Source organism: Scyliorhinus torazame, chromosome 13 (genome assembly GCF_047496885.1).
Source record: "Scyliorhinus torazame isolate Kashiwa2021f chromosome 13, sScyTor2.1, whole genome shotgun sequence".
NCBI classification, from domain to species: domain Eukaryota; kingdom Metazoa; phylum Chordata; class Chondrichthyes; order Carcharhiniformes; family Scyliorhinidae; genus Scyliorhinus; species Scyliorhinus torazame.
The window spans coordinates 156297209-156310339 of record NC_092719.1 but is presented as its reverse complement, the minus strand read 5'-3'; the positions used below and the strand labels follow the sequence as shown (position 1 = coordinate 156310339).

Below are 13131 nucleotides of genomic sequence, written 5' to 3'. Positions count from 1 at the left end.
TGGCTTTCTGTGGTGTATTATGTTATGGTTCAAGTTGGCGTAAAAACCGTTACGCTGAAAGCTGATCCCCAAAATCTGGCCTCATCCCCCTGATCAGATTAAGCTCTATGGTGAGTTTGTGCTAATTGCACCTGATTGCGGCCTACTAGGAGGCTGTAAAATAAAATTACATTTTCTTAATTGCCTGGGCGCTGTGGCGCTCTAGAAAAAATGCTTTTAAATATTTAGTAAAACTCAAAAATGTCACATCCATAAAAAAGTCAGTATTTTCTCTTCAAGAGGGCAAAGTGGAGGGCAGCACAAACTAGGGTCAACTTAGGCTCAGTCCCATGATGGTTGCAGAAGAGATGCAGTGAATCTGTGACGATGGCACAGAACAGACGAGCATAATAGTAGTTCTGGTAGGAGTCGCTACAAGCCACAACTGTAATGGCTACACACACAGTTTTTACAGTCATTTTCAGCTATTTCAAATCTGGTACCTCACAGGTGATGGACTAAACATTGACTAAAAATGCTGATCATTTTGTTGTGAACAGTTTTCAACTGTATTAATGAAGCCCATCCTTAAATATAATCAAGGATTTTTTTTTAATACAAGAAAGAAAAAGTGATTGTGTATTAGGAAATTAAAATACTGCCTGAAAGTGGAAGATTTTACATTTGAGATGCAAATGCACTTGAGTAGAAATTTTGAACCGCAAGTTGGGAAATTAGTGCAATTTATGCTTAGATTGCCGAACTGCGCTTAAAGTGGAAATTCTACTCTTGCATTTTGAAAGGATAATACTATAATAAGGCACCACCTACAAAAGAATTATGAGATCAGGCTTTTTTGCATTTGTTTTGAAAAAGTCATCCTTTGGAAGCAGTAAAATAGCTGTTGGTTACTGAGAGAGCAGTATTATTTGAATTCAACAGAGTGGAGACTTTGCTTTACCCATTTATTCGCCTATACTTAAGATCGCATTCATAACCAACTTTAGAAAAAATTATAATATAAAATATAAATATCTCAAGTGGTTAGAGGAAATTGTAGCCCCTAATTGCTTTGCAGTGAAAAGATATGTACATTTGATTGTGAGCTATATTCTCAAACATATTTTTAATCTAAAAACACATCTTGATTTAATTTGAGAACACCCAAATTCTCAGCAGGCGCTTTTGCCAATAATCTGAAAATGGCTCGAAAACTAGAAACAATTGAAATGAAAATAAGATCTTATTGGAAATTTGTTTGAACAATTGGTTAGTCAGGTATTTGTATTTGAGTCTACCAAATGACGTTAGTAGAATTTATATATTTGTTCCCCTTTTATTTGCAGGTGAGAAATTATTCTGACCCTTGCCATTTAAATCAGTAGATTTGAACTTTAAAAAAAAATTTGTACATTCTTAAGTTTAGTGCAAGTGCTTTGATTAACAACTGTTCACTGTAAAATCTAGAAAGCATAACTCTGTTTTCAAACAGCTTTTCTATTCCCAAAAGCTCTGATCACTCATTTTCACATAATTTTAATGTCTGAGATGTTACAAAATGTGCATTTGCACTCTCACTTATCCACTTTGCCATCCCTTAGCACCTCCCCCCCCCCCCCCCACCACCACCACCACCATTCTGCCACAATGGTGCTAATTGTCTTTTCCAAATAATATATATTTTGAAGAAATAAAGAGCTTGCATTTGAAAAGTTTTGTTCATTTTGAAAGTGCCTTCCAAACTTTTGAAATGTAGCCTCCATTGTAATATATGAAAAAACAATTTATGCACAAGCCCCACAAGCAGTGTTTTGGTCCCAGCTGATGTTACTACTGGACAGAATGGAACCCTGGCTCAATGGATCATAACTTTTGTTTTTTTTGTTCAGAGACGTGGATGAACAGAGCCGCAGGTCTTCCTATTAACTTTTAACAAAAGAATAACAATTTATGAAACCTGAAAAGATTGACTATAATACAATACTCCTTCACTTCACCTTCACATACAGGGGCTGGTTTAGCACAGAGCTAAATAGCTGTTTTTTAAAGCAGACCAAGGCAGGTCAGCAGCGCGTGTTCAATTCCCGTACCAGCCTCCCTGAACAGGCGGCAGAATGTGGCGACTAGAGGCTTTTCACAGTAACTTCATTTGAAGCCTACTTGTGACAATAACCGATTCTTCATTTCATTTTCATTTAATTTCGTATGTACACATATTTTTAAGGATAACGCAAGGTGCAAAATATATCTTATACCACATGGTCATGGTAAGTACATAGTTCATGTAAACCAGCAGGCCAACTGTGGTCAGACACATCAATATCTGAAATCAAGTGGCAGATGCCACCCAATACAACTTTCTCTTCCAACCCTCCCAGATATCTATCACACTGAGACAACTGATCTCACTGGAACTTTGGCTTTTACATGAGTGTTTCCAAACTCTACCCGTGAAAACACGCCTTAGAATCTTCTCCCAAATAAAGCTTCTCACAAATGCTTTCACCAAGTATCCACTTCTAGGATTTCAATCTCCTTTCAGTATTCCTCTGCCTTAGATTGGCAGGTGCTTTCATGCTTCTACACAATCTCTCAGATGCTCAGACATGCCAACAGAACACTACTGCTTCACAGGCTGTATTAAGATGTCACCAAACTTGCGATTTATCTTGGATGTTTGGCTTTTCACCTAGCTGACGTTAAATCTGGTTCTTGCGTATCTCTTTTGCTCAAAGCACTTCTCTCTGCCTTTTTCTTGATTTCTGAACAGGACCATGTTCAACTTCTTGTTTTTTATTCTTTTAACTTAACTGTCTTTCTGAGATATTCTTTTGTCCCAACACTCTAGTTTCTGGACTTCTCCTTTGGGACGTCTGCTTTTTGCAGCTCCCTGCTCCTGTCCAGCTGCTTGTAGGTCCAGTTTAAAACTAAACTCAGTATTTCTTTCTAACCTAAGGTGGCCCCTGGTTGCTAAGCAACAGCCTAGTCTTTCTTTAACCTTAGAACAAACAGCAAATAACAATACAGCACAGGAACAGGCCCTCCAGAAATGCGCCGCCCATGGTCCCTGCCTAAACTAAAACCGTACGCACTTACGGAGTCCGTAGCCTTCCATTCCCACCCTATTCATATATTTGTCTAGATGCCCCTTAAATGCTGCTATCGTACCTGCTCCCATCACCTCCCCAGGCAGCGCATTCCATATATTTACCACTTTGTGTGAAGAAATTACCTCGCACATCTGTTCTAAACTTTTCTCCACATACTTTAAACCTATGTCCCCTAGTACTTGACTCTCCTACCCTGGGAAAGAGCATTTAACTATCCCCTCTGTCCATGCCACTCAGAATCTTGTAGACCTCTATCAGGTTGCCTCTCGACCTTCGTCGTCCCAGTGAGAACAGATCGAGTTTATCTAACCTCTTCTCATAGCTAATGCCCTCCATACCAGGCAACATCCTAGTAAACTGCTTCTGCACCCTCTCCAAAGTATTCACATCCTTCTGGTAGTGTGGCGACCAGAATTGTACACAATATTCCAAATCAGGCCTAACTAAGGTCCTGTACAACTGCAACATGACTTGCCAATTTTTATATTCAATGCCCCGACCGATGAAGGCCAGCATGCCATATGCCTTCTTGACCACCTTATTCACATGCGTTGCCACTTTCATTGATCGGTGGACATGCACGCCCAGATCTCTGCCTGTCCGTACTCGCAAGAGTTCTACCATTTATTGTAATTCCTACATGCATTGGACCTTCCAAAGTGTATTACCTCACACGTGTCCGGATTAAACTCCTTCTGCCATTTCTCTGCCCAAGACTCCAATCAATTTATATCCTGCTGTATCCTCTGACAATCCTCTTCGCTATCCGCAACTCCACCAATTTTTGTGTCGTCCACGAACTTACTAATCAGACCAGCTGCATTTTCTTCCAAATCATTTATATACACCACGAACAACAAAGGCCTCAGAACTGATCCCTGTGGAACGCCGCTAGTCACAGCCTTCCATTCAGAAAAGCACCCTTCTAATGCTAGCCTCTGTCTTCTGTGCCCACGCCAGTTCTGTATCCAACTTGCCAGCTCTCCTCTGATCCCATGTGACTTCACCTTTTGTACCAGTCTACCATGAGGTACCTTGTCAAAGGCTTAACTGAAGTCCATGTATACAACATCTACTACCTTTCCCTCATCTATCATCTTTGTCACTTCCTCGAAAAACTCGAACAAATTAGCGAGGCACGACCTCCCCTTCACAAAACCATGCAGTCCATCACTAATAAGTCAATTTGTTTCCAAATGTGAGTAAATCCTACCTCTAAGAATCTTTTCCAATAATTTCCCGATCACTGATGTAAGGCTCACCGGCCTATAATTTCCTGAATTACTCCTGCTGCCCTTAAACAATGGAGCAACATTGGCTACTCGTCAGTCCTCTGGAACGTCACCTGTAGCCAATGAGGATACAAAGATTACTGTCAATTTCCTCCCTTGCCTCACTCAGTGTTCTGGGGTAATTCCCATCAAGCCCTGGGGACTTATCTACTTTAATGCTTTTTAAGATGCCCAACACCTCATCTTTATTAATGTCAACATGACTCAGAATATCTACACACTCTAACCTATACTCCTCATCCACCAAGTCCTTCTCTTTGGTGAATACTGAGGCAAAGTATTCATTTAGTATCTTGCCAATTTTGTCTGGTTCCATACATAGATTTCTTCCGATATCCTTGAATAGACCAACCCTTTCCCTGCTACTCGCTTGCTCTTTACATATGTGTAAAACACCTTTGGATTTTCCTTAATCCTGCTTGCCAATGACATTTCATGACCCCTTTTAACCTTCCTAACTCCTACCTTAAGTTTCTTCCTACTTTTATATTCTTCATAGGGCTTCATCTGTCCTAAGCCTTTTAGACCTTACGAATGCTTCCTTTTTCTTTTTGACAAGGTTCATAATATCCCTCATTATCCAGGGTTCCCTATATTTACCACTCTCAACTTTCGTCCTCACAGGTACATGCCGGTCCTGACTTCTAATCAACTGACATTTGAAAGCCTCCTACATGTCGGATGTTGATTTTCCCTCAAACAGCCTCGCTCAGTCAACATTCTCCAGACCCTGCTGTAGCCACGTAAAATGGCTGCTTCCCGATTAATTTGGCCAAAACCCTATTTAAAATGGCTAACCGGAAAGGCTGCTGGGAAAAGCAGGTAACAAGACAGAAACGGACAGCTGCAGACAGAATAGCATATTCGGCTCTGGGGAAGTTGGCCCAGATCGATACTCAGGGCTATTAACAGCCCATCCACCCAGACATCTGCAGTCTAATCAGCTATCCCCGGGAACAATTGCAACATATTAGCAATTGAATACCGGGCCAGACCTGTCTGCGCCTGCAGTGGCCGAAACAAAGGCAGGTGAACGACCACCCCCCGATCGGGGAATCGCCTCGCAATTGGACATATCGAACCCAGTGATTGGGAACAAGTCCAATCACTTGGGACTCATGGTCAAGGGCCGCCCCGAGAGGCGGGAAGCCCCTGGGCCCTATAAAGTGAGGGGCCAAGTTCAGATCGCTCTCTCTCCTTTCTTCGCCTGCTCGAGACCTCTGCAAGAACAGCAACCGGCAACCGTAAGTTTGAATCCAGCGATCGCTATCCGATAAAGACTCCTAGCCATCGACCTGTAGCAGCCTTTTGAATCCCGTGGGCCAGATCCGATTGGATAAGCCATTCGTTTCCCTGACCTGGTGGGCTCTTCCTAAAGTTAAGTATTGGCCAGTAGTGATAGGTTTATTATATAGAAAGTAGGATTATTGTGTAAACATTACTTGTTGTATATAATAAAGGACCGTTGATTTCAATCTTACTAAGCGGTGTGCTGACTTATTGATCATAACTTGAACTTGAACCACGTGGCGGTATCAGAAAGCTACCTGGCGACTCGTGAGCAAAGGTGACGTAATCAGAGCTAATAAACTAAGACTAAAAAGAGCAACACTGCCTAATGCTGTTGTAATTAGCCTCCCCAGTCTAACACTTCACCTGAGGATCATTCTTGTCCTTTTCTGTAAGCAGCTTAAAACTTATAGAATTATGATCACTGTTCCCAAAAATACCTCCTACTGAAACTTTGATCACCTGGCTGGGCTCATTCCCCAGCACTAGGTCTAATATGGCCTGTTCCCGAGTTGGGCTAATTACATATTGTTTCAAGAAACTCTCCTGGATGCTCCTTACAAATTCTTCTCCATCCTTGCCTCTGGCAGTAAGTGGTCCCAGTCAACATAAGGAAAGTTAAAATCATCCACCACAACAATCCTATTGTTTATGCATCTTTCCAAGATCTGTCTGCATATCTGCTCTTCTATCTCCTGCTGGCTTTTAAGAGGTCTGTAGTAAACCCCCGACATTGTGACAGCACCATTCCTATTCCTGAGCTCTTCCCCTATTGCCTTGCTGCCTGAACCCTCCAAGGTGTCCTCCCTCAGCACAGCTGTGATATTCTCCTTAACCAATAATAAACTCCCCGACCCCTTTTGCATACCTCTTTATCCCATCTGAAGCATTTAAATCCTGGAATGTTTAGTTGCCAATCCTGTCCATCTTTCAATCAAGTTTCTGTAATAGCAACAACATCATAATTCCATGTACTAATTCAAGCTCTAAGTTCATCTATCTTACTCTTAACTGAAATAATCTTCGCATTGAAACTAATGCACTTAAACCCACCAGCCCCGCTGTGTTGACCAACCACTCCATGCCTGCTCTTCCTCTTAATCTTGCTGACCCTAATCTTTAGCTCTCCCTCAGTTATTTCTCCAGCTGACCTACTGCTCTGGTTCCCACCCCCCTGTCATACTAGGCAGTTAAATCTGTTTCTCTGCCTTCCACTTTTCTCCTTACTAGCTTTTGTTTCTGTTCCCTCTTTACTACCTCCTGACTTCCTGCATTGGTTCCCATCCCCCGCCACATTAGTTTAAACTCTCCCCAACAGCGCTAGCAAATAACTCACCTCGGACATTGGTTCCAGTCCTGCCCACGTGTTGACCGTCCGATTTGTAATGGTCCCACCTCTCCCAGAACCAGTTCCAATGACCCAAAAATCTGAATCCCTCCCTCCTGCACCGTCTCTCAAGCCACTTATTCATCCTGTCTATCTTGTCATTCCTACTCTGACTAGCACGTGGCACTGATAGCAATCCCGAGATTACTACCTTTGAGGTCCTACTTTTTAGTTTATCTCCTAACTCCCTAAATTCAGCATGTAGGACCTCATCCCGTGTTTTGCCTATATCATTGGTGCCTATATGCACCATGACAGCTGGCTGTTCACCCTCCCCCTTCAGAATATCCTGCAGCCGCTCTGAGACATCCAGGACCCTTGCACCCGGGAAGCAACATACCTTCCTGGAGTCTCGCTTGCGTCCACGGAAACGCCTGCCTACTCCCCTTACAATTGAATCCCCTATCACTATAGCTCTACCACTCTTTTTCCTGCCCTCCTGTGCAGTAGAGCCAGCCACGGTGCCATGAACCTGGCTACTGCTGCCTTCCCCTGGTGAGCCATCTCCCCCAACAGTATCCAAAACGGTTTACCTGTTTTGGAGGGAGACGACCGCAAGGGACCCCTGCACTGCTTTCCTACTTTTCCTCTGTCTGGTGGTGACCCATTTCCTATCTCCCTCAGGACTCTTTATCTGCGGTGTGACCAACTCGCTAAACGTGTTGTTTACTTGCACGTCCTAAATCCTTTAATTACAATGTAAGCACTGTTTGAAATAAAACCAAGATCCACAGATATGCAGGCACCTTTGTTAAACATGAGCTAACTAAAGCTTTAAACCTTTTTTGCACAGAAACACAATATCCACAAATTAAATAAAACTACCTCCATTTCCTGACACAAGCAATGAGATAAATGATCACTAATTTGCTTTGCGGTGTTGGTTGAGGGATAAATGTTGACAAAGAGACTAGGACAACTCCCCTCTCTTTTGAATCATATCATGGGATTATGCACAATTTTCTAGACTAACAATTGGATCCAAGTTGCAAAATGCAACACTCTGTCTGCACTGCAATGAAATGAAAATGAAATGAAATGAAGTGTAAGCCAAGGAATGGAGCTTGAGCTTACAAGCTTCTGACTCAGAAATACAAGTATTTCGGAAAGCTAGCACCGTAGTTAGCACTGGTGTTTCACAGCGCCAGGGTCCCAGGTTCGATTCCCAGCTTGGGTCACTGTCTGTGTGGAGTCTGCACGTTCTCCCTGTGTCTGAGTGGGTTTCCTCCGGGTGCTCCGGTTTCCTCCCACAAGTCCCGAAAGATGTGCTGTTAGGTGAATTGGACATTCTGAATTCTCCCTCAGTGTACCCCTCGGGCGCCGAAGTGTGGCGACTAGGGGATTTTCACAGTAACTTCATTGCAGTGTTAATGTAAGCCTATTTGTGCCACTAATAAAGATTATTATGATTATTATTATAAAATGCATGGTTGAGGCAATAACCTTTTAAAAAGGCATTTGGATTCCACACATCAATTGTGCATCAACTTGCAGGGAATCCCAATTGAACAAATTGCTGAAAATGTCTTGGTGTAAATTGCATTCCTTTGATTCCATTCCATGTAGCAGTATTTCAAATTATTAGATCGGAGTACATTTCTATTGATTGGTTGTAGTTGCTTCTGTGAAACAGATGAGTGCCTAATTCAGTGCTGTGTTCAAAGGCCACTTTGAGCACCAGTAGGTCCTCAGCTTGATAGTAAATTTTGGAATGGGTCTATCTGCAGTTGGAAGATAATCCATCGGAATTGCAATTATGACCTGTAATGATGCAGCTGTGGTATTTTGTACTTTTGCTTTTAATACATGATCTGTAATAGAGCATTGCTGTTATCCATACTAATGCACCAGGCTGAGATCCAGCTGAGTCACAATGGGCTCCTTGCTTTACCTACTTTTCAAGGCACATCTATTAGTTAACCCTGCTCAGTTTTAACTCCGTGATATAGTAACTGTCATTCAAGGGAAAGAATATGTTGGAATTCATGAGCACCCTGCTCTCTTGTATACACTTTTTCTTCTTCTAAGTTATAGAATTCTACTTGGAATAACATTTTATTCATTAATATAAATGCTTCTGTAATGTCATGCTTTGTCTTCTCTTGGATTCATTCAATGGTTTCAAAACTGAAGATTTCTTTTTATAATATATTTCACAATATGCTTAGCTAATTGTGTTTTTGCTGTTGTCTTGATTACAAAGAAAATTCTATCAGAAGCAAATTAAACATGACTACCTTATTCATATCTGTATTTGACTGCTCCTCCCACCCCCACCACTGTATATCTTCTTGGAGGCCTCTTCGTTTCTCAGAAAGTATATCTTTGTCAAAGGTGATTTGACCAGGGTAATTGAAAATCAAAATACTACAAATGGAAGAAAAATATATGCCATCATTCATTAAATAATATAAAGACACAACTTGGCAACTATTAAACAGTTTTTTCCCAAAGTAGTGTGCATGATTTGGTTGTCTTGAATTATCAAATGATCACAATGTTTTGGGTATTTGTGTTGTTCAGCTGCATCATGGGCATGTGAAGGTTTAATTCAGCCTTTATGTAGGAATATAACACTGTCAGCATTTGTATTTCCAAATTTAGCATATTTTTTCATGTTAAGCATTTGCTTCCATTAAAGTTGGGACCTGTGCATTTTGTTTAGTGTTCAGGAGAAATTTATAATTGATTTAGACACTGCCTGATGTGAATGTAGTTTGTCAGGGAACCTGTAACTTGTGATTCGTGAAAGAGATGCTTTCGACAAACAGTCATTCTGGACTCAATCTATTTCTCTTTCCTCAGATGCTGCCAGTCTGGTTGAGTTTTTCCAACACTTTCTGTTTTTTAAAGAGATGCTTGTTTAATTTGATTTATGGGGCACAAGTCGTTTGCAATAAATCCCCAATTGTGGATTATCTAACCATTTGGTTCACATTAGACTTAACCATCAGGCGAGACTGAACACTTCTGATGGTAAATTAAGATGATTTATTGACAATTAAAAGGTAGAAACGAGCAAGTTGGGAGAGAACATTTCAATTAACAATGGAAGGAAAAAACTTGACTTAACTAAACAAACCTCTCTCGTCTTCCTTGGGTGATCAGGCTGATAGTGTGGACCCTTTGGTCATTTGGTATGTGGATCAGATGCGAACAAAATGGCTTCCCAAAATCTTCAGTTTTATACCCTCACTTCACAGTTTCTGATCTTGAATTAGCCGAACTGTCGAACGATAATTGGTTAATTTAGCCATCTGCTGATTTTCTAATTGGTTCCTGACACTTGTGAGCGTCTCCTCTTTTAGTAATGCAATGGGGCCACTCAATGTTTTATGTGACCATTTTCCCACACAGTAATACAATGCCTTATTCTTTACTCATTTGAATGTAACTAGCCACGGTCATGAAGGCTTCGACCTCAGCCACACCTTATCTTTCCAGACTGGCTTGACAAACACATCTTACAATGTACAGACTTCCTGTAATGTACAATTAGTATTTTAAAATCAGATGTTAATTATGAAACATAAAACATTATGTACTTTCTGTTACAATCCCTTACCACATATATTGATTAATTATTTATTCTGCATGTGCCATAATTGAGGCTCACGACTTGTCCTGGCTGGTTTCCAATCACACAGTAACTGGTTACTTTTTAAAATGTCTCCTGGATTAATTCAAAATGACTACTTAACCATATTAGCTCACTGTATTAAATAACATATTGAATCAAACTACAAAATGGTCAAGTCACACTAAAGCTGTTGATTGGAAAAACTCCCAACCTACTTTTGTTCTGCAAACACTTTGTTCTGTTGTTCACTTTGAGAATGGCAGTGGTTGTGCTTTCTCTTGTTTGTCCTTATTCTCATTTGTAAAGGGCACGGCCCCACATTCAAGGTAAGTACACCCTTGTGTCATGGATGCATATTCACCATTCCTTCATTTTCACTGCGTCACTATCCTGGGATTTCCAATCTACTGCCATTCTCAGAACGGCATCATCACGAAGAGTGCTGTGGTTCACGGAAATGTCAACCAACACCATCTTGGAACAGCCAGGGATGGACATTAAATGTAGCTTTGCCCACATCCCAAGAAGAAACTTTCTATTGTTACTGTATGTGAAGGTGTAAAGGTTCTAAAGCCAATATGTATGAAATGATTAGACTAAAGTGAACAGGCCACAACTAAGAATGAAACTTTGGGCTATATTCCTTAAAAGAAAAAAACAGCCTTGTTCCCCCAAGAGGTGAAATTTCCACATAGCCTATAATTGTTCAAAGTTTAAATCCACTGGTCATTTGTTGAATAAATGTTCAGAGTAACTGAAGTGAGTGACCAGATCATTGTATTGCAGATTCTTTTTGGAGCAGTTTATCAACACTTAACTTTTGGACTGACTGGAGTTTTTCTCCCTTTTGTGTATGATTAATTTCAGCTGCTCTTTTCTTCGTTACCTATGAGTACACAAAATCTGTGCTGGGTTCCTCTGTGTCTACAAAAAAGGCTCCGCTTGTTCACATGATTGCTGCTTCTCTTGGGGAGGTGGTGAGTGTCTAATCTTGCGTTCGATCTGAAAGTTTGAAATGAATAAGTGTAAAGACATATTTGTTGTTTTTGATCATTTTCACCCCCAATGCTTTTAGCAAAGTAAAACCTTCCAAGGTGCTTCACGGGAGTTTAGTTTAACAAATGTTTGTGGAACCATGGTTCGGATGCACTGGAGTACAATGAAGAGTACTGGTCTCTTTATTACAAAATGGATATAGTTGCAGTCGAAGGTGCAAAAAAAAAAAAAAAAGAGTCACATGAGGTAATTAGGACAGGTGACCAAAACCTTGACTAAAAAGGTGGGTTTCGAGGAGCATTGTAAAGAGAGCGAGGCATTGAGGTAGAAAGGTTCAAGGAGGAAGTTCCAGAGGCGAGGTCTTGGGCAACTGGAGGCATGATTAATATTAGGGGGGATGCGCAAGAGGTCAGAATTGAAGGAATGAAGGGATTTCAGTGATCCAGGGCTGGAGGACATTCTCGAAGTACGAAGGGGTGAGACCTTGTACTGATTTGAAAACAAGATTGAGAACTCGAAAAACCATTTTGTTGCCAGACCAGGTGCCAAAATAATTTAACGAGTACAGTGGTGGACTTGCTGCAATTAGAGTATGCACACTAGAATTTTGGTTAAGTTCCCGTTTAAAGAGGATGGAAGATGAGTGGCTGACCTGGAGGGCATTTGAATAGCCAAGTTTAGAGCTACTTTTTGTCAAGTTTTGTGTAGCTTTCCATGAGATCATCTATGAAAACCAATTTTCTAATTCCACAAACTGACCACTCATGGCATAAATATTTTTGTTCAGCAAATCACTGAAAATACTTTTCATACATTATTTATCTGCCATTTTTCTCAGTAACTGAAATTTCTAATGTTAAAAATAAAATATATGCAGAATATAAATTCAAAAATTTTCACTTCACAGTATGATCAAACCTAACCATTGAATATTACTTTGTGCCTCTTTTAAGCGTTTGTTAGTTTTACCTCAAAGCCCTCTTGTTTCTGTTTGATATTTTTGCTTTGAGCTGTGAAGTTATGCACTGAATTTAGATTGTGCAGTCTGAACATAGGCAGAGTACCCAGTTTACCAGATAGCATTGTATATTCAGTCAGCTGTACTGATTGTTTTTTTTTTTCTTTAGATTTCAGCATGTTTTCCAAATGTTTCTCAGAATTTTTGAAGAAAGGGGAGAGCCATATGGCATCTCTGGCATTTTCGCTACTTTGCTAATTGTGAGATGTTTATCACTTTTGGACCCAGGCTACAATGCACAAGATTGAGTGACATTTTCTCTCCTTTTCTTAAAAGAAGATTGTTCTACATTTGTAATGAAATGTGATGCCTGACATGTGTTGACAAACCATTTTTTTAATATGCTGGACCTCCTGTGGTGATGTTCAGGATGAGCTGCAAGATGACATTATAGGATTTAATATTCAACATATCTGGTGGTTGATTTGATTGGTGGCTGAATAAGTTAAATTCTGCTTTTTGATTTTTTTTTTTAAGCA

The 13131-nt window shown here is 40.6% G+C and overlaps 1 protein-coding gene across 2 annotated transcripts in view; it reads left to right on the top strand.

Annotated features, from left to right (window-relative positions):
- The window catches only part of slc25a26 (solute carrier family 25 member 26), a 361771-nt gene that overhangs the window by 38892 nt on the left and 309748 nt on the right, over positions 1 to 13131 (top strand). For both annotated transcript variants that reach the window (XM_072472312.1, XM_072472311.1), the window contains exon 3: positions 11506 to 11615. In XM_072472312.1, coding sequence (XP_072328413.1) covers positions 11506 to 11615 — 110 coding nt within the window. The remainder of the gene's footprint in view (positions 1 to 11505; positions 11616 to 13131) is intronic.